General features: G+C 54.6%; 2 protein-coding genes across 2 annotated transcripts; one reads left to right on the top strand and one right to left on the bottom strand.

Moving 5' to 3' along the window:
- Nucleotides 1-1,479: 1,479 nt before the first annotated feature.
- Nucleotides 1,480-13,513, top strand: ENH_00068070 (acetyl-CoA carboxylase, putative; the record flags this gene model as incomplete). Its single annotated transcript, XM_013582386.1, has 18 exons — nt 1,480-1,944; nt 2,074-2,198; nt 2,501-2,609; nt 2,931-3,086; nt 3,346-3,576; nt 3,971-4,323; nt 4,749-5,064; nt 5,465-5,878; nt 6,168-6,692; nt 6,845-7,414; nt 7,644-8,428; nt 8,611-9,766; nt 10,060-11,295; nt 11,544-11,972; nt 12,210-12,284; nt 12,621-12,763; nt 13,073-13,194; nt 13,365-13,513. 18 exons carry the CDS (start codon nt 1,480-1,482, stop codon nt 13,511-13,513), a joined length of 7,359 nt encoding a protein of 2,452 aa, XP_013437840.1.
- A 1,730-nt stretch (nt 13,514-15,243) lies between these two features.
- On the bottom strand, nt 15,244-20,014 carry ENH_00068060 (protamine P1 protein, putative; the record flags this gene model as incomplete). The annotated part of the gene is made up of 3 exons (XM_013582385.1): nt 15,244-16,515; nt 17,021-17,197; nt 17,414-20,014. 3 exons carry the CDS (start codon nt 20,012-20,014, stop codon nt 15,244-15,246), a joined length of 4,050 nt encoding a protein of 1,349 aa, XP_013437839.1.
- Nucleotides 20,015-22,201: the final 2,187 nt, after the last annotated feature.

Raw genomic sequence — 22,201 nt, 5'->3', positions numbered from 1 at the left:
CCCCCGTAACTCTACTCCTCATTGTTTTACTTCGAGTGCGTGATCAGGCGACGTTCACCTTTGACGCTTCATGCTTTATCCTATGTTATTCCTATGTTAGTTGTAACAAGTTGTTAGTTTGTTCCTGACACGCCTGCGACCTGGGCAAGCCCCCCCATTATGCATTGTGCACTCTATTCGCGGTTATGCAGCCCTGAAACGCTCAGAATTGCACAAAACAGCGTAGCACGAAGACATTGAGATAACTGTATTCGGCTATGGTCGAGGGATGGCTCTGACGTGAGCATACAGTGAAGACTATCACCACAAGAGCCCAGCCTCCGAGGCTAACTGTCTGAGGGCAACCCGTGAGTGTATGCCTTCCTTTAGCTGCATGGTCTTGCTTGCTAAGAGCACAAGTAATATTGGGGCTCCTGAAGCTGACAGTAAGAAGGCGAGCAGCAGCTGCTGCCTGTGCGGCCGTCTCGCCGGTTTGCTGCTGATGGTGCCTGTCGCCGTGTCTCCTATAGGCCTGTGTCCGCCAATGTGGGGGGTGCCGGGTTTGGTGTTTATTAATGTTTCTAATTTTTCTTTCTTGAGGAGTTGACCTCCTCAGGAGCCCCTCTTCTTCCCTTTCGTGAACGGGAGCACTGCAGACAAGAGGCAGCTGGCAGCCAGCACCCCAGCCGCAGCCAGGTGACTACACCTGCTGCAGCTGCTGCTGCTGCTGCTGCTCTCAGTCGGTCTTAAACCCCACAGTGTAGTGCCACTTCTTAGAGCATTTGAATCACTGTTTAATGCATTTCTTGTCTTCTTTATGTCCTCGCTGAGCCCAGACAGAGATATTGTCGCCTGATCGCCGACACCAAGCCCTGCTTGCCCCAGCCAGCTCGCCCTACAGTGTCCTTGTTCCTGTTTTTGAAGTGTACAAGAGGGCCCATTGAGCACTTCAAAATGCCTGCCATTTCTTCCTTAGACATGTACCGTTCCAACCTTTAGGCCCTGGACTCTGATTCATTTCCCTGGCCCCGCTGCCAAGCCTCAGGTCACTGAGTCCTTGCATTTGGGTTCTACATATCCCTCAAAGCCTTCGCATGCGTCATTCAGCCCATTACTCGGAGCCTTCAGGGCACTCGCCGCTTCAAAATTCAACGCAGCATCCCTAACTACTACGAGCAGAAACAGCAGCAGAAGCAACAGCAGATCCCAAGAGCCCGGCTTGCCTGTATGTGTGGGCTGGTTTCTTCGAACTACTTCTCTTCTGACCTCAGCCGCTGCGGTGGTCTTGCTGTGTCTGTGGAGCTGCCACAGTGGGGCGGGCTGCGTAAGTGCGGGTGCTTGGAGGCCCCCAGAGGCGGCTGTGTCGGCTGCTGGTCGTGAGCGGGCATTGGGGTGTACGTACAGCTGACATCAGGGCCCAAAAGGCGCAGCCCGGATCCTCGGAAACAGCAGTAGCGGTCTGAATCGTTTTGCGCGCGGGTGTGCAGCAGCTTCGTTAAAATGTACACTAAGAGAGCAAGGAGACAGGGCATTTTGGGTCTATTGAGATTTATCTTGAGTTTTACCCTCCTTCCGTCTTTGTCTCCCTTGCTGCTGCTGCTGCCGGCGCTGCTGGCGCCCACAGCCGCCTGGGCCTTTCTGGATCCTTCCGGTGTGTCTGGGGGCGCCCTGTTGCCGCCGCAGCAGCTGCTGCAGTTCCACAGTCCGTCTTTTTCCACCCCTTCGCTCCCCCCTTTCTCGGTGATCCCCGGTGCCACAACAAAGCAGCAGCTGCCTGCCGTCGGCTTGAGTTGCCGCGTCAGCCGCGCTCAGCCCGACGGGATCGAGTGCAGGGAGCTTCTCCGCCCGCTGCAGACCCGCCCGGGACGCACCGCTTCTCACATACCGCAGACAGCAGCAGCAGCAGTGAAATCCGCAACGGCTGCAGCAGCAGCAACAGCGAACGCACAACACATGGTGCCACCAGTAAGACAAACGCACACATGCAGAACAACCACTTGTCGAAGTGCAAGGCAAGCTTGAGGATAGATTATTTGAGATCCAGACTTCACGTGTGGCTGGTTCACACCTGGTTCACGTGTTTGGGGTGTACAGACAGCTCCGGGGCTCTCGTCGCCCCTGACGGGGCCTCAAAAGGCCCAAGTGGAGGAAGTGGCGAGGCAGAGCGGCCCTTGGATGAGAGACAGTGATCCGCTGGCTGCCTACGTGCAGATGCACGGGTGAGTCTTCGGACTTGCAATTTGGATTTCTCCTCCTTTTCTTGCCTCGGTGTCTTATGCTCTGTCTTTGCTGTGGATGCCACTATGGCCTTCGTGCTGCCTTCATATATTTACGGGGTTTCGTTCGTTCGTTGCTACTTTTTCCTGATTGTCTTTATTGTCAATTCCGCCGCGTCAGCCTTCACTCCGCGCTGCTCTCATGGCCGCCGCCTCTTTTGCTTTTCGCTTCTTGAATTTGTTTAAACTCCGTGCCACTTTGTTCTTTATTCCGTTGCTGCTGTCGCCAATTCGCTTTGCTGCAGCGGGAAACGGCCCATCCGTCGCATTTTGATTGCAAACAATGGGATGGCAGCAACGAAGGCCATCGCCTCTATGCGTCAGTGGACTTTCGAGACCTTCGGAGACGCAAATGTCAGATTTCTCGTTGCTTCTGGTGGTCACGCTGCTGCCGGGTTTGCTGCTGCTGGGTGTGCATTTGGCGCTTGTGGAGATGCTCTTGCTGCTGGCCCTGCGAGTCTTCCTACAGTTGCTTCCTTGTCGCTGGCTTTCCCGCTGCTGGCGCTTCTGGTTGCTTCTTGCTGCTGGTGGTGGTGGTGTTTTTGTTTCGGTCGCTGCTGCTGGCCCGGTTGCTGCTTCTGCTGCTGTCATTCGTTCTAGAGTTCTTTGAAAGCCCACTTTGGTCTGTTCTCCAGAAGGCCTAATACTGTCCCTGCTTTGCTGGTGATGCTGCAGCTGTTGACATTTGTGGTTATGGCCACCCCTGAGGACTTGGAGGCTAACAGTGAGTTCTTGAAGAAGGCAGATGCTATCGTTCCTGTTCCCGGCGGACCCAGCCGAGAGAACTACGGCAATGTGTCTCTTATTTGCGAGACAGCGGTCAAGCAAAAGGTACTTTATGAGAAATTGTTCTCCCCAAGACATCACTGATAGCAGCAACGGAACAACAGTAGCAGCTCCAGAAGCAGTGGCCGCAATTGGCACCTCTCCAGCAGACCAAAGAGTAACAACCAGAAGAGAAGCAGCCAACGCAGACACAATTGTAGAAGAAGCAGCAGTCTTCATGGCTGCGGAAGCAGGATAGGAATAGCAGCAGCTGCGACTGCAGCATTTCCATGCTGTCACTGCTTACGCGTTTGTGGGGCCGCAGGTGGACGCGGTGTGGCCTGGCTGGGGCCACGCGTCTGAGAATCCGGAGCTGCCCACTCGTTTAGCTGAATTGGGTATTTGTTTTATGGGCCCCAACGCAAAAGTGATGGCAGCGCTTGGAGACAAAATCGCGGCCAACATCTTGGCCCAGACGGCCAACGTGCCTTCTATTCCCTGGAGTGGTGACGGCCTAAAGGCGCAACTCAATGAAGAAGGGTCAATTCCGGAAGAGGTAAGAACTTCGCGGTAGTCGCGCTTTCTATGTGCTTTGGACGAGGCACTGGCGAGCACGGTAGTGGCTGCTGAGTCACCATGTCCGCCTTAGCGTCAGTTTGCAGATGCCTTGGTGTCTTGTGCGTTGATTTATGGGTGTACGTATTTGTTTTCCTTTGTGCATTGCCTTAATGCTTGCATGGCTGTGTGAGTGCGGTACTTCGTCCCTCGGTCTTTCTGAGTGTACACAGGTGTTTCCCTCTCTGTCTTTTCTTCCTATTCTAACGGTGTACGCGTTTTGACCGAGTCTGTGTCAAAGCTGTTCACCAACCCGACTGTATATTTCTGCACACCAACTTTGCCCGGCAGAAGTAGCGCTTTATCTCTTGTTGCTGGCGCTGGTGCTGCTGCAGGTCTTTAAGGCTGCCACGATTTCCACACTGGAGGAGTGCCGCGCTGCTGCGGACCGCGTGGGGTATCCGCTGCTGCTGAAGGCATCTGGGGGCGGCGGCGGCAAAGGTATTCGTCTTTGCTACAAGCCGGAGGAGCTGGAATCGGCTCTGTCTCAGGTGAAGGCTGAGGTTGTGGGGTCGCCTGTGTTCCTCATGCAGCTGTGCGAGAGGGCAAGACATATTGAGGTTCAGATTGTAGGAGATTCATTCGGAAACGCCGTGGCTCTCTCGGGAAGAGACTGCTCCACGCAAAGGCGATTCCAGAAAATATTTGAAGAGGCGCCGCCCACAGTTGTCCGGCCCGAGACGTTCAAGTGCGATCCCAGCTCACAATTTCTGTGGTTTAGAAAGTGGCGGCTCTGCACCTTTCCTTCCATCTGCTTGGCCCTTCCTCTTGCTGTTGCTTGGCGGTAGCCTCAGCGCGAGGCAGCCTCAGCGCTTGTTTCTCCAGTCTCACTGCTTCTCTCTGTGCGAGTCCCCCATTTTTGCAGTTTATGCCTCTCTATCAGAGCACAGTTTCTGGATATCCTCTGTCAGGTCCGACTGCTTTGTTGTGCAGTTCTCTGCCGTTGTGCCAGTATGCTCTCCTGTGTTTTTGAGTGCCGCTGTTCCATCTCCTGCTCATGCACTTGCCACCGTGTTTTCCGGATTTCTTTGCGCACCTTTGGGCCTCTCTTTCCCATTACATGAGTTTTCATGCAATGTCACATTTGCGGAACTGCTTTGGGGCGCTCGACAGGGAGATGGAACGTGCAGCCCAGCGCCTGACGCAGTCACTTGGCTACGAGGGCGTGGGCACAGTTGAGTACTTGTTTAACCCGGCAACGGATTCCTTCTATTTCTTAGAGTTGAATCCCAGGCTGCAGGTGGAGCACCCGGTGACTGAGGCAGTCACGGGCCAGAACTTGCCCGCCCTGCAGCTACAGGTTGCCATGGGTATTCCTCTTAACAGAATCCCTAGCATCAGATCCTTCTTCGGCAGAGACCCCACGGGCACCGACAAGATCGACTTCCTTAAAGAAGACTACATGCCACTTAAGATGCATTGCATTGCGGTCAGACACGCTCCCATTTTGCTGCTGCTGGCGGTGCTTTGGTGATAGTGACTGTGGGGAATGCTGCGATGGTTATGTTGTGGCAGTGTAACTGTCGAAGCAGGTGCAACTGGTGGAAGTGCATTTGGTGGCTCTAAGCTTCATGAAACCCATTGCTTTGTCGTTTACGTGGCCTCATTTTGTGTTTATCTTTGAAGCCATGAATTCATGTCTTCTCAGTGCATCTCTGCAGCTGCTGTATGATTCAATACTCCTTTCTTTACTTCTTTACCTTTCTTACTCTGCAAAATTTAGTCTTCTTGTGGAGCCAGGGACAGCTCCACAGGTTCGGGCAGCTAACAAACAAGTGCTTGCGCGCATTGAGTTCATCTCCCTTCTGCTGTTGCCATCATGTCCTCAGGCCCGTGTGACGGCGGAAAACCCGAGCGACGGCTTCCGGCCTACGAGCGGCCGAGTGCATTCGCTGAGTTTCAATCCACCGGAGAAGGTGTGGGGCTACTTCTGTGTGGGGACAAAGGGAGCCTTGCATGCCTACGCAGACTCCCAGTTTGGACACGTGTTTGCTGGAGGATCCACGAGGAATGAAGCAAGGAAACGGCTGATTTGGGGTCTGCAGCAGCTGCAGATTAAGGGGGATATAAGAACACCCATTAACTTCTTGCAGGTGCTGCTGCAGCAGCCAGCGTTTGTCAATCATACCCTCAATACGGAGTGGCTTGATGGTATCATCAAGGCCAAACAGCTGCTGCCTTCACCCAAGGCCGATGATGTCGTGTTTGCGTCCGCTGCCTTCAGAGCCATTCAGGCATTGGAGGTGAGGTGACTGATGCCTGTGCTGCTGCTGTTGTCCTCCATGCACTGCTGCTGAAGCTCAGCTTCTCTCTCACGCTGCCGAGGGGTATTGCGTTTAATGCCGTTTTCGGTACTACTGTTGCTTATTACTTTTCATGCCGTTACGTTTTCTAACGGCAGCAGTTGTGAATTGCAGCCGCGATGGCGGCATCAGCAAGAGCAGCGGGGGCCCGTAATTTCCCCCCTAGTGGGAGCTTGTCTTACTTATGCCGAACATTTCGGTGTGCTGCTTTCTGTATGCAATGCTCCAGAAACAGAAGGCATCTTGGCTGTCTACTGCTGCTCGAGGCCACACATATTTGCCACCTGTGGGGCCGCTGCTGTCAGTGGAAGTGCCGATAGCGTGGGATGGCCAGTTGTACAAGTTGAACTTCACAAGGACTTCCCCGTCGGCATTGGGATTTGCAATAAACAAACAAAAGGGAGAGGTGCAGTATAGACAACAGTCGGATGGCTCTTATCTGTTGTCCATATATTCCGACCCCCCGCAAGAGCAGCAGTCGGATCAACAGATGCAACAGACGCAGCAGCCGCAGGAGCTGCAGCACGGGATTCACCCGCGACTGCTGCGTTTCAGCGCCACTGAGGAGCCCCTCGGCCTCCGGCTGGAGCTGGGGGACAATTCTCTGATGGTTTTAGACCAGAGAGATCCCTCGGAGATGCGCTCAGATGTCAATGGGCGCCTTGTTAGATATCTTGTTGGGGACGGGGAACACGTTAAGAAAGGACAGCCGTTTGCCGAGGTCGAGGCCATGAAGATGATCCTCACACTGACGGTGAGAGAGAACCTTGGTGCCTAAACCCCCGTGTGTTTCCTTGAGTCTGTGTTTGATTCCTCGCCTCTGTCTCTCCCGCGGAGAAGCAATGCTTGCATTAGTTGCAGGGCCTGAAGCATTGCTGCTGCTGCTGCCGCTTGGGTTGTTTCCAGGCTGGCGAAAGTGGGGAGCTGATACATCGCAAGAGCGCAGGGTCACTGATTCAGCAGGGAGAGCTGCTGGCCTCCCTGCGGCTAGAGGATCCTTCGAAGGTGGTTCGTTTGACGCCATTTGAGGGTTCGCTTGACTTGACAGCTGCTGCTGCAACTCCGGGGGAGGCAGAAGAAGAGACAGCTGAAAACACAGCGAGCCCACCGGCCTCTCCCTCTGCCCTCCAGCTTTCGCCAGAAGAAGCAGCTAAGGAAGTTGCTGCTGCTGCGGAAGCTCGGCTTGAGCTGTTGCTCAGCGGCTTCGTGCAGCAACAAACAGCGCAGCAACTACTGAACTCGCTGCTCTCGGGCCCCTGTGGAGACTCGCCGCTTGCTTTGGCTGCCTTCACAGAGAAATGCCTCACGCGCTTCTTGGAGACAGAGGAGTTGTTTGCAGGGAGGGGAAATGCAGATGCAGCAGCTGCAGTTGCTGCTGCTACTACAGACACTGAGGGACAGTTTAGGGTGTACGTTTCGCACTACGCCCTCAAACAGAAGACGGAAATGCTCCTACTACTTCTGAAGGAATTGGCAGTGAGCCGAAATCAAAGTGCTTTAGTTTCTGCTGCTACGGTCCTCTCAATTTCCTGCAGCAATTATTTTTGCTTGCGCGACCTTGCTTTATCTACGGCAGCAGCAGCTGTGGAGCATGCACAGAATGGAATATCGCATTCTCGTCTTTCTTGCAGCTTCTGTGTGAGCTTATCGTGACCGAGGACGGCTCGTACTGTTGTTTCTGCTGCTGTGATCTTTGCTGCCGCAGGGAAGGCTGACTGCTGCTGGAACCTCCGATTTCGACTCTTCCAGACTTGAAGGCCTCTTGCGTCGTGTGGGGTCTTTGCGGGGCGTCGCCTACAATGTCCTTGCCTTAGCGTCTCAACGACTGCTGAAACAGCTGCTCCTTCCCTCTGTTGCGGAGCGTGTTGATACGCTGCGTACGCAGCTGCAACAGCTGCAGAACTTGCAGCAGCAGCAGCAGCAGCAGTTGCGGGACGAGCTGTTGCAGCTCCCTGAAGAGCTCGGAGGCTATGGGCTTCTAGCTCACTTGTTCAGAGATTCCAATGTTGGTCTTTCAGCTAAGGAAATGATGCTGAGGAGGCAGCTGTTGGGACTTGAAGTCCAATTGCAACAGCAGCAGGAGCAGGGTGTCATCCCGTTCACTTGGAGAGACACGCTCCACGAGGGCTCTGGGGCGACGCTAAACGCGGGCATCTTTGCTGCTGTCTCGGGCATGGAAGACTTGCAGCAGCAGGTGGGGGTGCTGCTGCAGCAACTAGGACAGCAGCAAAAGGCACTTAGTGAAGAGACCAAGGGCGTTTTGCTGCTCAGTTTGCCGGTGGCAACTGCAGAAACAACGGGAGCTGCTGAAGTTGCAGATGCAGCAGCTGCAGCTGCAGCAGCAGCTGCTGCAAGCTCACCAGACGCTGCAGCAGCACTGAAGAGGCTCCACAGTCTCCGCTTGCTGCTGCCGAGGACAAATGGAGACGCTCAGCAGGTTACTCTTGTCCCGCAGCAGGACCTGCAGTTGCAGGAGGACCCTCTACAACGGTGAGCCGAGCCACGGAGTGTTCCCTAGGAGAGTATGCACGCACTGAAGGGTCAAAGAAGACTTGTTTGCCTCTTTGTTACGGAGAAACACGACAGCGACTAAAGAGGCTGGAGCCTCAAGCGGAGCAACATTTGCAGCGTTAGTGTACTTTCTCTATGTATTTGGTCTTACGTTGCTGCAGGGGCCTTTCGTTGTCTCAGTTTGTCTTCGGAGAAATAGAGATGATGAGGGGTAAGGGGACTGTGCGACGCTTGCCGTCCGCTGCGGCTGCTGCTGCAGTGCCCCCCGCAGTATCGACGGATCTGTTGCTGCATGCTGTCTCCCCGAAGCCGCCGACACCTCCAACTGGTGCTGCAGCGCCTCTCCGTACCCCAGCGCTGCGGGAGACAGTGTACATACACCGCATTATTCCTAAGGCTGATGTGCTGCTGCAAGGGGAGGGCCTGCAGCAGTTGCTTCAGCATTTGCTCCAGCAGTTGGAGGCAGCCTTCAGGGATCCTCACGTCCACCCCACAAGCAGCAGCACAGTTGTGCTGCAGCTCCTGCAGCCAGAGACCGAAGAGAGACAGGCAGCTCTGCAAAAGGCTCTCTTCGAGGCAATCCACACTCTCAAGGCCGAGCAAGGCGAACGGGTGCTGCGGCTGAATGTGGAGAAGGTGGAGCTGCGGGTGCCCTTAGCAGCAGGTAGGGCGACAGAGGCAGCAAGCACTGCCAGTGCTGCTGCTGCCCCACAGCAGCAGCAAATTATCAGGGCTTCCAGCAGGGGAGGCTGCTGGCTTGAGCCGGAGGAGCTGTCCGTGCCTGGCGCTGTGGCGGAATACGACGGCGAGTGTGAGTTGCATTCATCTGCTACGGCGACCTTGAGGCAGCAGACCCAGCCAAAGAAGCAGGTTTTGGGGGCTGAGACCTCAACAGCAGACAGCTCTGCTGCTCCGTCTCCGCTCCTGTCAGAGTTATCTACCCCGGAAAGCGCTTCCTTTAAAGAAGGGGAGCAAATGGCGAGTCGGTCTTCAGCAGGCGATAGCATGGAGTTCTCTGCCAGTATCCAAAGCAGCACCTGCAGCAGCGACCGTCTGCCATTTTCTTGGGGTCGAGGGGGAACTGCTGCTGCTGCAGCTGAGGCGGAGAGGACGGCGCCACTCGTGCCGCTAAAGGGCGTCAGCGAGGCGCAGCTAGCAGCCAAGAGGGCAGCAGCACAACGCGCCGGGAGCACGTATATCTACGACTTCCTGGGCTTTATAAAGACTGAGATGCAGCAGCAGTGGAGACGCAGCCAACAAGAACTTGAAAATGCCGGGGACAGCCGGAAGCTTAAAGTGCCGCACAAACTCATGGAGGTAAATTACACACGGACGGATGCGCATAGACAGACACACCGAGAGAGATATGCAGGCGCATATGTAGCCAAGGAGGGAAGAAAGCCATAATAGGCATAGATAGAGGGGTGCCAGTAGATATAGAATTAAAATTACATTGGAGAAGAAAGGCTCAACGCGGATAAGAAAAGCCGAGCCGCCGCTACTCTTGCACAGCTTTGCGGTGCTTCTTTCCCTGTCGCGTTTGTTCCGGTACTCTAGTAACTCGCTGATCGACGTTTTTGTGCATTTGCTGCTGATGCTGGGTGTTTTAGACGCGGGAGTTTCACATGGGCCCCGATGGGAAGCTACAGCTGCATCGGAATTGGCAGGTGGGAGACAACAAAGTGGGCATGGTAGCATTTTTGCTGCTGCTGCGGACTCCTGAGTATCCGCATGGTCGTGAGGTGGTGGTGATCGGCAATGACGTGACCTACCAAGGGGGTTCCTTCGGGGTAGAGGAGCACGAGGTGTACAGACAAGCCTCGGCCTTCGCTCGCAAGCACAAGATTCCCCGTATCTACATTGCGTGCAACAGTGGTGCTCGCATTGGGGTCTACGAGCAGCTCAAGGAGAAGCTTCACGTAGAGTGGACCGACCCAGAAAACCCTGCATTGGGCTTCAAGCACCTGTACATCACAGAGAAAGACATGCGCGAATTGCCTCCAGGCGCCGTTGTGGGCCACTGGATTCCCACTCCTGCGGGAGCAGAAAGTGGTATAGGTGACCGCGTGTTTGTTCTCGATGCAGTTGTGGGGTCTGAGGGACAGCACTTGGGAGTGGAGAACCTGCGGGGCTCCGGGAAAATAGCGGGAGAAACAAGCCTGGCCTATGATGAGGTGTTCACTCTGTCTCTTGTCTCTGGGCGTTCTGTGGGTATTGGCGCCTACGTCGTTCGCCTGGCCCAGCGCTGTATACAGCAGAAGACCTCGCCACTTGTACTAACTGGTTACCAGGCGTTGAACAAGCTCCTGGGCAGAGAAGTCTACGTGTCCCAGGACCAGCTTGGGGGCCCCGAAGTCATGTTGCCTAACGGCATTGCGCATTTAGAGGTTGCCAATGACAAAGCAGGCATTGCAGAGGTTATGCGCTGGCTCGAATTTGTCCCTCCCACCGCGGACGCCACTCACACGCCCCATCTTGAGACAGATCCAGTCAACCGCGACATAGAATTCACCCCGACCTCCACTCCATACGACCCCAGACACATGCTAGCAGGCCATGAGGTCCCTGCCACTCCGCCCAGCTCCCCTCTCGAGTCAGACGCCGAGGGAGCTGCTGAGGTACCGCAGCAGCAGCACAAAAAGCACCAGCGGCGGTGGGTGTCTGGGTTCTGTGACAGAGGCAGCTTTAAGGAAGTGCAGGGGCCTTGGGGTGCAGGCGTCGTTGTGGGCAGAGCCCGACTGGGCGGACAGCCAATTGGTGTCATTGCGGTTGATCCCAGAACAACCACAGCAGTGGCCCCTGCAGATCCAGCCAATGCAGACAGCGCGAGGGTAGAAATTCCTCAGGTGAGTTCTACTATGCACGGCAGACGTGGGGAATGTGTAGAAAAATTTGCATGCACATGCCGCTAGGGGTTCAGAGTGTCAGGGTTGTTGAGCTCACTCGGAAAAATGTTGGGTTGTGGAGCTCAGGTTAGCGCCGAAGCTTCTATTCACATGTCTTACCGGCCTGCCCATTTGTTTCTAGTGTCTGCCTTTGTTTATGTATGGACGCACATTGGGTGTCTCCATGTGTGCAATTGTTCTGCGCGTAGGCTGGACAGGTGTGGTTCCCTTCTAGCGCATACAAAACGGCGCAGGCAATAGCGGATTTCAACAGAGGCGAAAACCTGCCGCTGATAATATTCGCAAATTGGAGAGGCTTTTCTGGGGGCACTCGAGACATGTTCAATGAGGTATTGAAGTTTGGCTCGATGATTGTGGACGCCCTCCGAGTGTACAAACACCCTGTGTTCGTCTATATTCCGCCACACGCCGAGCTCCGAGGAGGATCTTGGGTGGTCATCGATCCCACCATCAACGCCTCCCAGATGGAGCTTTATGCAGATGAGCTAGCCAGAGGAGGTGTCCTTGAGCCTCCTGGCATCTGTGAAATCAAATTCAGAGAAGCTGAAAGGAGAAAACTCATGCACAAGAATGATAGCACGCTCAAACAATGGCAAGCAGACCTTGCTGCAGCCGCCGTAAGACACAGCACGCTCACCGCCTCTGACGGACAGGCAACATTTGCTGCCTCACTGTAGTCTCCAACCACTACGTGATACGCAGTTGAGGGGCTAATGAGGCCTCTGATTGAAGGCATTTTCTGTGAACGTGTACCTCGCTGTAGGGTCTCCAAGGATGACTTCTAAGAGCTGCGATGCTCTGGGTTGCGGCTTATTTTTTATGAAGCGTTGCGGCTTGCGATTTGTGATGTGCAGACGCCAAAGGAGGCAGAGAAGATCAAGCAAAACATAAAGAAGAGAGAAGATCAGCTGATGCCAGTGTACACGCAGGTCAGTGGCATCGCGCTAGTCGTGCTCTTTGTGTCTTAGAAACTTTTCAATTAGTTTTTATTTCTGAGTGATACTTTTCGTCAGCGTGTTCTTGGGAATGCTCTGTATGTTCCTTGTTATCGGCTTGTCTGCATCACCTATTGCCTGTTTGAGTAGTACGGTTCCGTCAGTCATTAATGCCGAGCGTCCAGTGTGTAGGTGTAGGATCATGGGAGTCATAGTTCTGTTGCTCCCCCGATTATTGAAAAATTCAGTAGATCGGGTGGGAACCCAGTGGACGCAGATTATTATTTAGTTTGTTCATTTCAAGATTTTCGGGTCGGGATCTCTGCGCAGGTGGCTCACGTTTACGCCGATCTTCATGACAGGGCCCCCCGCATGGCGGCTCGCGGTGGCGTCCGAAGGATTTTGAGTTGGCCCAAGGCCCGCGAATTTTTCTACTGGAGAGTCCGCAGGAGGCTGGCGTCCAACAATGCTGTGTAAGATATGCATTTCAGTGAATACTTAGGCATTAAAACTGCTTATTTAGTTTTTCTAGACAGTGAACGCATAGAGTGTGGCATTTGTGGTGAATGCACCTTCTGCTGGCCTCTGAGAGTGTTCCGTGGGGCGTCAGTTTGATAGACCTGCGTAATTGTGTGTTTTCATTTGTGTCACGAGTGAATGAGCAAGAGATCATTCGCCTTCTTTTGTTAGTTTTTGGACTACCCAGGACTACCCACCAGTGGTGGCTTCGTTGCTTTTTCCGGATTTTCTGTATGTAAGTACCTGTTTTGCGAATTCTTCAGCAAAAAATTAATGACAGCGGACCCGGCCCTAACATGGGATGAGGCCCTTCATCTCCTTACAACCGAGATTCCGCAGACGGCTGACTCAGTAGACGACAAGGAGGCAGTGGCGTTCTTTGAGAGTAAGCTGCTTACGAGCTGCAGCACGGCACAAATACGAATTCACAGATCATGCGAAAGCGGGTGTAGTCTTACTTAGTGCGCTTGGAGCTTAGGACTTGCAACTGAGAATAGACCAGAGGAACATATACTTCTGGGTTATTCTGGGTTATTCGCTGTCTGTTGCTTGCAGGCAGCGAAGGCTGTGAGAAGCTGGGGGCTCTGCTGCGCCGCACGGAGGCAGCAAGCTCCCGGCGGGAGCTGCTGCAGCTGGTCAGCCGCCTCTCAGCAGCAGAGAAGAAAGATGTACTATCGGAAGTCCAGAGTCTGTTATCCCAATGACGCCCAGCGTTAGTTGTCTCAACAACAGGCAACAATCAATATCAGATGTTAAGGGGCACCGCTGGGGCCCCAACATGTGAGTACTAATCGAGGGCCCCTTGGAACAGCGTAAACTGGGGCGCCTACCTGGGCGTACCCTTTGGGCATTTGCTGGAGTGCTCTTCACTTAACTATGGGCACCTACCTGCTGGCGCCCAGACAGGCGGGCATACCTAGGCGCCATGAGGCGGGGCTTCTAGGCAGGACAAGGTCTGCCTTTGCAGCTGATACAGTTTTGGGGTGTATATACGTATATATGCCCAATATTATATTTCGGGTGTATCACATTCCCGCGGGTAGATTCGTCCGGTACAAGTGGGAGACGTCTGATGCTGTCGCTTCCCGCCGTGGCTTTCCGCCTACAGCTCTTGCGCGTCTACACATTTGAAGTACATACATATATATCAAAAGCAATGCATAGTCTACATCTATTGAATGTATATGTATATTTTATCATTCGTGTAAGCATACACTATGCATGGATTCGTTTGTGCGGACATATTTCATACGTACTGGCGTTCTTGTCGCAGTACGGCTGACCGTCGCAAACATCCCTCAAACGGTCCATTGGCCCGTGGGGCTGCATGCAGCCCCAGCGCCTCCAGTGCGAGGACGTCTGGGGCCTCCTTGGGCGGTGGCACCCCGGGGGTTCCCAGGGATATGGCACTGTGTACTGTTTGGGACTTCAATGCTGAAATAGGCAGAACTTAGCTGGAGTCGAGGGCACAGAGTAGATGCAGGGTCGCCAAGAATAGCAGCAGCGCGAGCAGCATCAGCAAGGTCCCGCCAGTGTCCACAGACACTCCCATGTAAGAAAGGGCTTCAGCAGAGTCATTTCTTTGTGCACCCTACGCTTCAGATGTACTCCACGTAAAACCTACAGGCGGGAGTTCACCGCCCGGCAGGCTTCTACGCAGTCGGCAGACAGAGCTCTAATTGCAACATAGGAAGCCATTAATGAAAAGCTACGAGACGTAGGAAAGGCTACGAAGATTGACAAATGGGGAGCAACGACCAAGAAAAAGACCGTGTCAGATAAACTGCGGCTAAGCAGTAATAAAAATTTTGGGGCGTGCCAATTAACAGAAGCCCGCGGACAGGACCACACCCAATAAATAAGCTAAAAAAGGGCCAAGTCGGCGAATGGCTCCTGCTTTGTTGCAGCAAGTCGCGCATGCCTTCCGCCGTTGCCTGGCTCTGCCTTGAACGTTGTCTTTCGCATGTTTCTGCTTGCGCCCGTCTGCTGTTCCTTCCCATTTCCTCAAGTGCGTGTGACAGTGTCTTGTTTTTCTATCGCCGTCTGCTTCTGTCTACTCGTTGTGCGTGGTTGTGCATCTGCCGCTCTCTTGTTTGCATGGCCTTGTTTCTTAATGCTTGCTTTACTATGTTGGCCTTGTCTTCCCTCTTGGCTTCATCTGTGCTTAGCTACTATAAGCACCCATCAGTTCCTCAGCTGTCTGCTTTTACAACAGCTTGTGAGCCTTTAAAAATTATTGCAGCGAAACAGAGCTCTAAAGATAACTCCACGCGCTCCTGATTTCCCTTTTGCCTTCTCTTCTTCTTCGTTGTGTTCTGGTGGATGTGTCTGTTTCGCTAGCTGTCTGCGTTTCAAATATGCCTCTGCATTTTTCTTCCCTCCCAGAAGCGTCTGCTGCGGTATATCCCTCTTTTCAATTTTCCTTACTATCCCTCTAGGGCCTGAGGCTGCTGCCCGGCTCCAGGGGAGCCAGAGGGCACTGCTCCTCTATGGGCACATCGACGGATACCCCCGTCACCATCTCAGCCCCTCTCAACACATGAATACTAAATCTGTATCGAGGCCTCGAGTACCGCCCCGTTTGCTGCAGCAGCTTCGAGAGGTGCTCAATCTCTTTTTCTTTAGTTGCGGCTTTTTCTGCGCCCTCATGAGGCTCCTGACGGCTTCGAAATGTGGATGCAGCAGCAGCAACATCAGCGGAGGCCGGGGAAGAATTGGCTTTTGGGCTGGCCGCTGAACTCGCGTCTGTCTTCTCAGGTGCATCGCGGCGCTGCTTTGTCCTCTCATTTTTGCTCGCACACCCAAGCATTCTCTTAATTCGGATAAAGTTGCCGCTGCTGCTACTGTTGCCGCCACTGCTGCTGCTGTTGCTTAATTTGTCTGCGTTTCTGTTTGCCTTTTCGTTGCTCATGCCGTCGCAGCTGCCCGTCCGAATGCCCTTGCAGCTGCTGCTCCTACCCTGCATCTCAGCTGTCAATTCACTCACCTCATCAAACGCAGCACGCAGTGACGGGCTGTTACAGCTTTTGTTGTTGCTGCTACTTTGTTGCGGGCTTGGTGTTTGCTTGCTGCTGCTGCGCCCTTTAGCTGACTCCTTCTTTGGCTGTGATTGGAATGGGATGTGAGTCGTCGCTTTATGACAAGTTCTCCGGAGGCGTACCGCGCGGCTGCTGTAAAAGCTGTTGCCGCTGCTGTTCGTGCTGCTGGCATCATCAAAGTAGAGCCTATCTATGACTGTTTCTGCCGTTTTGTTCTCCGTCCTGTTTGAGTCTTTTAGGTCGTCTTCCTCTGTCTTCAGATTTTTGTTGCTACTGCCGCTGCTACTGCGTTTAGGTAATGCAACTTCCATATCTGCTGCATCAGAGTCGTCGGAAAGACAATTTTTGCCTTTCGCCGCTTTGTGATTCGACAAGTCATCTTCATTTCTGGATTTAGCGGCTCTTGTGTTGTGTCCGCTGCTGCTTGGGCATTCAGGAGAGAGGGAGCGTGCATGCTTGACCTCGCTGCTGCTGATGCTGTTGCTGTTGGCGTTGATGCGGCTTTTCATGGTGCTGCTGCCTTGTCGGATCTTGCTGCCATTCCTGGCTCTGTTGTTGCTGCTGTTGCGGCTCATCCACCGGCTTGCAGTTGAACGGCTTCTGCTGCGGCTTGGGTTTTCTTGGCCATTCTGCGTCTTCTGACCCGAAAGCCCAGAAATCTCCGACGACTGCAAGCGCAAGCAGCAGAAGCAGCACAGAAGCTACACGGGTGAAGCACCGCAGCGAGAACATACACAGGATAGCTTAGCAGCGATGCGGGAGCACCGTCACGGTTGCAGCAGCAACATTGCTGCAGCAGCCAAATCTGCCATGGACAAGCACAAGCCTCCCAACATGCCCTACATGCGTATGCACACAGCGCTCCAAGTAGTGCTGCAACTCTTTCTACTTTTGCTGCTGCTGTTTGTTCTTCGTTGCAACAGCTGGGCCTCCTGCCTTAGTCCGCCCTGCAGCTACCTGTTCTACCGCCGCCTCTTTTGCTGCTGCCACTGCTGCTACTCTGCACTTTTCCCGTTGCTGCAGATTAGCTGGCTGTTTATGGAGTACTAGAAAAGCTAATGCCTGTGCCTCCTTGCTGCTGTCTCAGCGGCTGCGGCTGCACTTCAACGTGCTCTGGCAGCTGCTGCTGCTGCTAAGGGTTGTTGCTGCTGCCTTGGGTTTCGGTATACGTACGAAATTCTGCAGGTCCACAAAAGAAAATACGTCAATCCTGTCTCCTTTCTTGACAGGAGTTTCTTCAGGCAGCAACGCAATCGCCTTAAACCAGCAAGAAGTTCCATGTACGGACAAGGCAGCTACGGGGTCCGCCGTGTAGCTGCTGCGGCAGGTCTCCGTGCCCACGAACACACCCTGCAGCAGCAACAGCAGCAGCAGCAGAACAAGAAGCAACAAACCAGAAGAATGGCCGTATCAGATGCTTGCAAATAAAGCAATATGCGGGCGTTTACACGAGCCACCGAAGCTGCTGCGACATCAGTAAACGCAACTGCAGCGCTGCCCAACACAGCTAGATTCGCAAATGCTTCTGCTGCGGCTGCTGCTGCTTCAGCAGTTGTGCTTGCTCACTGGTGCTAGCTCCACTTCGTTTGTAATGCAGAGACCAGCAAGCAGCCCGTCCCTCTCCGCAACAAACTGCAAGCGTCTTCTTTGCTGCTGCTGCTGCTCCATTGGCTCTTCAAACAGCAACTCCTCGAAGACGGGACGCAGACCGCCTTTGCTGCCTGCTGCTGCTTCTGCTTCTGCCGCGTCTTGCTTCGCCTTTGACTGAAGAATCTCAAGTGCTTTATGTCCGTCTATCAGGGGCGTAGCGGCTACGCTTTCTGCTGCTGCATCGTGCGGCTCCATATTCTTCTGCTGCGGCCATTTCGGCAGTTGCAGCTCTTGCTGCAGCTCTCGCGTGCTGTTCTTTCTTGTCAGCCCTTGCAGCACTTCTACGGCGGCTGCTGAGCGCGCGAGCAGCAGCGGTTGCTGCAGCAGCCCCACTGCCTGCAGCAGCCTGCGCCGAGGGGAAACTCTGCTGCGTTGGGTGTACGTGTGGTGGGGGAATGGCAGGTGCTGCTGCTCGGGGAAACAGCAAGGCCGAATAAGAGTCCTTGCTGCTAAGGGGATAGACCGGGGCAGCCGCGGTGTAAGTATTCCCTGCTGCAGCTGCAGCAAACGCAGCATCTGCTGCAAGTGTAGCACCACATCTGCTGCGCCCTCATTGCCCGCGAAGTCCCCTATGATCTCGTGCAGCAGAAGCACCTGAGACAAATCTTCGAGTGGCTCTTCAGTTCTTGCCGCTGCTGCTGCTCCTGCTGCTGTTTCTGCGGTCCCTGTCGTCGTGTTTCTGCTGCAGTCCCTGGGTCTTTTCAGAGTGCCGTCTGTATGCGTGTGCAGCTGCAGCAGCTGCTGCTGCTGCTTCGGCGTGAGGAAGCGAGCTAGCTGGTTGGGCGACATGTCTGTGGTGTACATACACACCACCGAAATCTGCTTTTCATACCCCAGAGCCTTAACAAAGCTGCAGGCGCTGCTGCAGCTTTTCCTCTCCGCCTCAAAAGCCAGAACTCGACGGGCTCCCTCCCGTGCAGCATTTATAGAGAGTAGTGCAAAGGGCCCCGTCCCAATCTCAATGACAAGGGGGCCCCTGGGACCTCCGCAGAGGCTCCTTGAGGGGTCCCACAGGCTCCCCAGTGGCCCCCAAAAGGCCCCCCCGAAGTACATCTTCAAGGCCTGCTGGTACGCGCCCACTCGCTGCAGATCTTCTGTCATAGAAATGTGATTTCGAAGGCGAAAGCGAGAAGTGATGCTGCTGCAGTTAAGGGTCTCTTTAGGCAGCACCATTTGCTGCAGCACGCGCTGCTGCACCAGATGGTCTATTTTGTCCTGTAGAGTAGGCTCCTTCGGCTGCTGCTGCTGCTCCTCGTTGTGCTGCTGCTGCTCCTCCTGCCACTGCGCCTCCTTCTGCACAGCCTGCAGCTGCTGCTGCTTTCTTTGGTCCTGAAATCTTTGCTCCAGCTGGCGCTGCAGCAGCGCTCTCAAAATCGCCACCTCTGCGGTCACGCCGTGCTGCTGCAGCTGCTGAGCCAGGAATGTTTGCTGCTGCTGCTGCATTCTCATTTCCTGCTCCTTCTGCTCTTGCAACAAGTGCTTCTGCTGCTGGAGCTGCTGGAGCTGCAGAAGTAGGTGCTGCTGTAGCAGCTGCTGCTGCCGCTGCAGCTGCTGCTCTTCCTGCTGCTGCCGCTGCAGCTCCCGTCGCCGGCTTCTTTTTTCCTCCAGCCTTTGCCTCAGCTGGAGCTCCAGCTCGGCGATGGAACGCTCTCGTGAGCTTCTGAAGTGCTGCACCCTCTGCTGCAGTTCTTGTTGCTCTTGAAGCTGCTGGTGCAGCTGCTGCTGCAGCAACTGTTGGTGCTGCAGTTGCTGCTGCATCCGCTGAAGCTGGTGCTGCCGCTGCGCGACCTGAGGTACAGCATCCCGCTCTTGCACAGATTCGCTGTAGTTGAGCTGCTGCTGCTCGTTCAGTTGCTGCTGCAATTGCAGCTGCTGCCCTGGATTTTGCTGCCTCTGGCGCCGCTGCTCCGCCAGCTCCTGCTGCTGCCTGTGCAGCCGCCTCAATTCCAGCAGCCGCCGCCGTCGCTCTTCAAGCTGCAACCGCTGCTGTTGCAGGCGTTCTTGTTGCTGTAGCAACTGCTGGTCCCGCTGCTCTTCCAACTGCTGTTGCTCCTGCAGTCGGTGTTGCTGCTGCTGCTGCGCGTTCGCACGCCGCTGCTGCTGCAACTGCATCTGCCACTGCAGACGCTGCTGTTGCCTCTGCCGCTGCTCCCGCCTTCGCTCTTCTTCCAGTTCATTTCGTTGCTGCTGCTGTTCCTCTCGCTGCTGCTCCCCTCCCTGTTGTTCCCCTCGCTGCCGCCTCTGCGGGTGCTGCTCCTGCTGCTGCTGCTGTTGCTGCTGCTGCTGTTGCTGCTGCTGCTGTTGCTGCTGCTGCTGTTGCTGCTGCTGCTGTCGCTGCCGCTGTTGCTCCTCCTGTTGCTGCTGCTGCCGCCGCTGCCGTTCCTGCTGCTGTTGCTGCTGCTGCCGCTGCTGCTGCTGCAGCAAATCGAGGTAACGCCGCGCCTCATCTGCCCGCTCGACCGCTACTGGGGGCCGCGATGCTGTTCGCCTATCCAGCAGCATCCGGAGGCTCCCCATAAGAGCCCCGATGTTAGTGGTTTCCTGCAGAAGCAGCAGCAGCAACAGCAGCAGCGGCACAGCGGCAGAGCGTTCTCATACGCAAGTGTATATATGTGGCCGCACCAAATAGATACTTCTGCCCGTTCTGTTGCTCCTGCTGCAGCTGTGCAGAAGCAGCTACGGAACACTGTGACCTATCGGCCCAAAAGATGAGCTGAGGGGCCCCAGGGGGCCCCAAGGGCCCCCAAGGGGCCCCGAGGGCCCCCAGGGGTCCGCTTGAGGCCCCCGCAGGGCCTCCTTTGGGGCCCCCACTTTGTACTGCTTCAGTTGTGCAAGAGTTAGTACATTAAGAAGTGGATTGAACTCACATTGTCCATGCTGGTCTTCTCGCGAGCCCTTGAAATCAAACCATTTAGTGTTGCTACTCCAGCAGCAGCAGCAGCAGCAGCAGCGTGCTGTTGTCGGTGCTGCTCTCGGTGCTGCTGCTGCCAGCCTCCGCAATGCGCTGCCTGCTATACGGTGAGGTGCATGAGGCCACACGGTGGAGCAAAGGCTCAGTACTGGGATTGCTGCTGCGTGTCCCTAGCCTGCTGCTGCTGCTGTTGCGGCGGCGGCGGCAGCGGCGAAGGATGTGCTCTATTTAAGAGCAGACAAGCATAATGCACAAGCATATGACGAGCTGGTGTTAACTTCACCCTTTGTTTCCTTTGCTGTCAACGGGCTGCACGGCTGCGCTGCTGCTGCGGTCCTGGCTGCCACAGGTTAGACCGGGATATAAAAGCAGTTTGTGTTAGTGCGATGCGATTCATGTGTGTCTAAGTAGCTGATGCTGCTGCCCCTGCTGTTGCTGGTGCTGCTGCAGCTGCGAAGACACGCGAAATGTGAAAAGGTCACGTGTTGTCAAGCAGATAGTCAGGTCAGCTGAGAGTTGACAAGCGACACAGACGCGAAATACAAAATAAAAAATGCAAAGCAATTAAAAGAGCAAATCATTTCCGACTCTCCCTCCTGTTGCTGCTGCTGCTGCCGCTCATACTGCCGCTGCAACTGACCAAGCTGCGCGGTTGGCAGGTACACAGCCGAACACGCCGTGCTGCCTGAAACTGCAGCAGCGGCGGCGCCTCTCCTGCTGCTTCATTTAAACCAAAGTAAACACTGAATTACAAAACTATTTTGCTTTAATATTATTTATCATCAGGCTAAAGAAAAGGACCAAATCTACTGAAAGTTCCGGGGCTTGGTCTGCTTGAACTGTCGGCAGTGGGGGCCCCGCACTGTTGTTTTTGGGAAGTCTACAGCAAAGGAGAAGTAGCAGCTGGCAGACCGAGTGGAATCTTATGCTTTTATTGCTATTCAGAGATCATCTCCCCCTACTTCACCTCCGTCCTTTACCAACAAAAGCATTTTATTGCCTAGAGGCACGAATGAAATAGGTCTATTGCCAAAGGTATTGCCAAAGGTGCAGCACTTTGTCCGTAGTAGCAGCTGCATCAGCAGCAGCAGCATAGCTCTAAAAACAAAGAAGTCACGTTAGCTACGAATCTGCAGACACAGCGGTTCCTTCTAGCTTTAGCTCACCAATACTTTCATCATTTAAAGCCAGCATAATACCAGGGCAACAACAGCACAGCCTCGCCGCACCTGCGAGCACGTTATCCGAAATTCAAGTTTACACTCATGTGAGTGAAAGTCGCGCCATATAAATAAGAATATCTTTACTTCACAGACATGTAGAGAACTACATCCATGGGCAAAATTGTAGCGGGTCCTAGCATCTCTTGAAGGCTCGGCAGCTCTGTGTAAGGCACATAAGGAACGGAAACCTCCAAAACGCCTCATAAAAGAGGCCAGACTTAGCCGCACTGGGTGGTTGGGTGTATTAGCGGCCAGCACCTGAGGCGGAAGCTTTTAGAAGGCCTGCACTGCAGGCGAGACTAAGAGCCCTCAGCGAAGGCTTCAGCGTACAGGTCCGAAAGCTGCAGCAGCGGTTCACTCACGCTGAAGTCCAAACTTGCAATGGACCAGGGGATAAGACCTTCTGGCCCGCCGCCGCGCAGCCACGGGGGCAGCAGCCGCTGCTGGCGTGCAGCGGCAGCAGCAGCTGCTGCTGGCGTGTACCAGCGGCAGCAGCTGCTGCTGTCGCTGCACTCCTGGGCCATCCCGGACCAGCACACTGACCTCCCCGCCCTAGCTTCCTTGCCCAGG

This window comes from Eimeria necatrix, genomic scaffold, assembly GCF_000499385.1.
Source record: "Eimeria necatrix Houghton genomic scaffold, Enh_scaff63, whole genome shotgun sequence".
NCBI lineage: Eukaryota > Apicomplexa > Conoidasida > Eucoccidiorida > Eimeriidae > Eimeria > Eimeria necatrix.
This window is presented reverse-complemented; position numbering and strand designations above follow the sequence as displayed.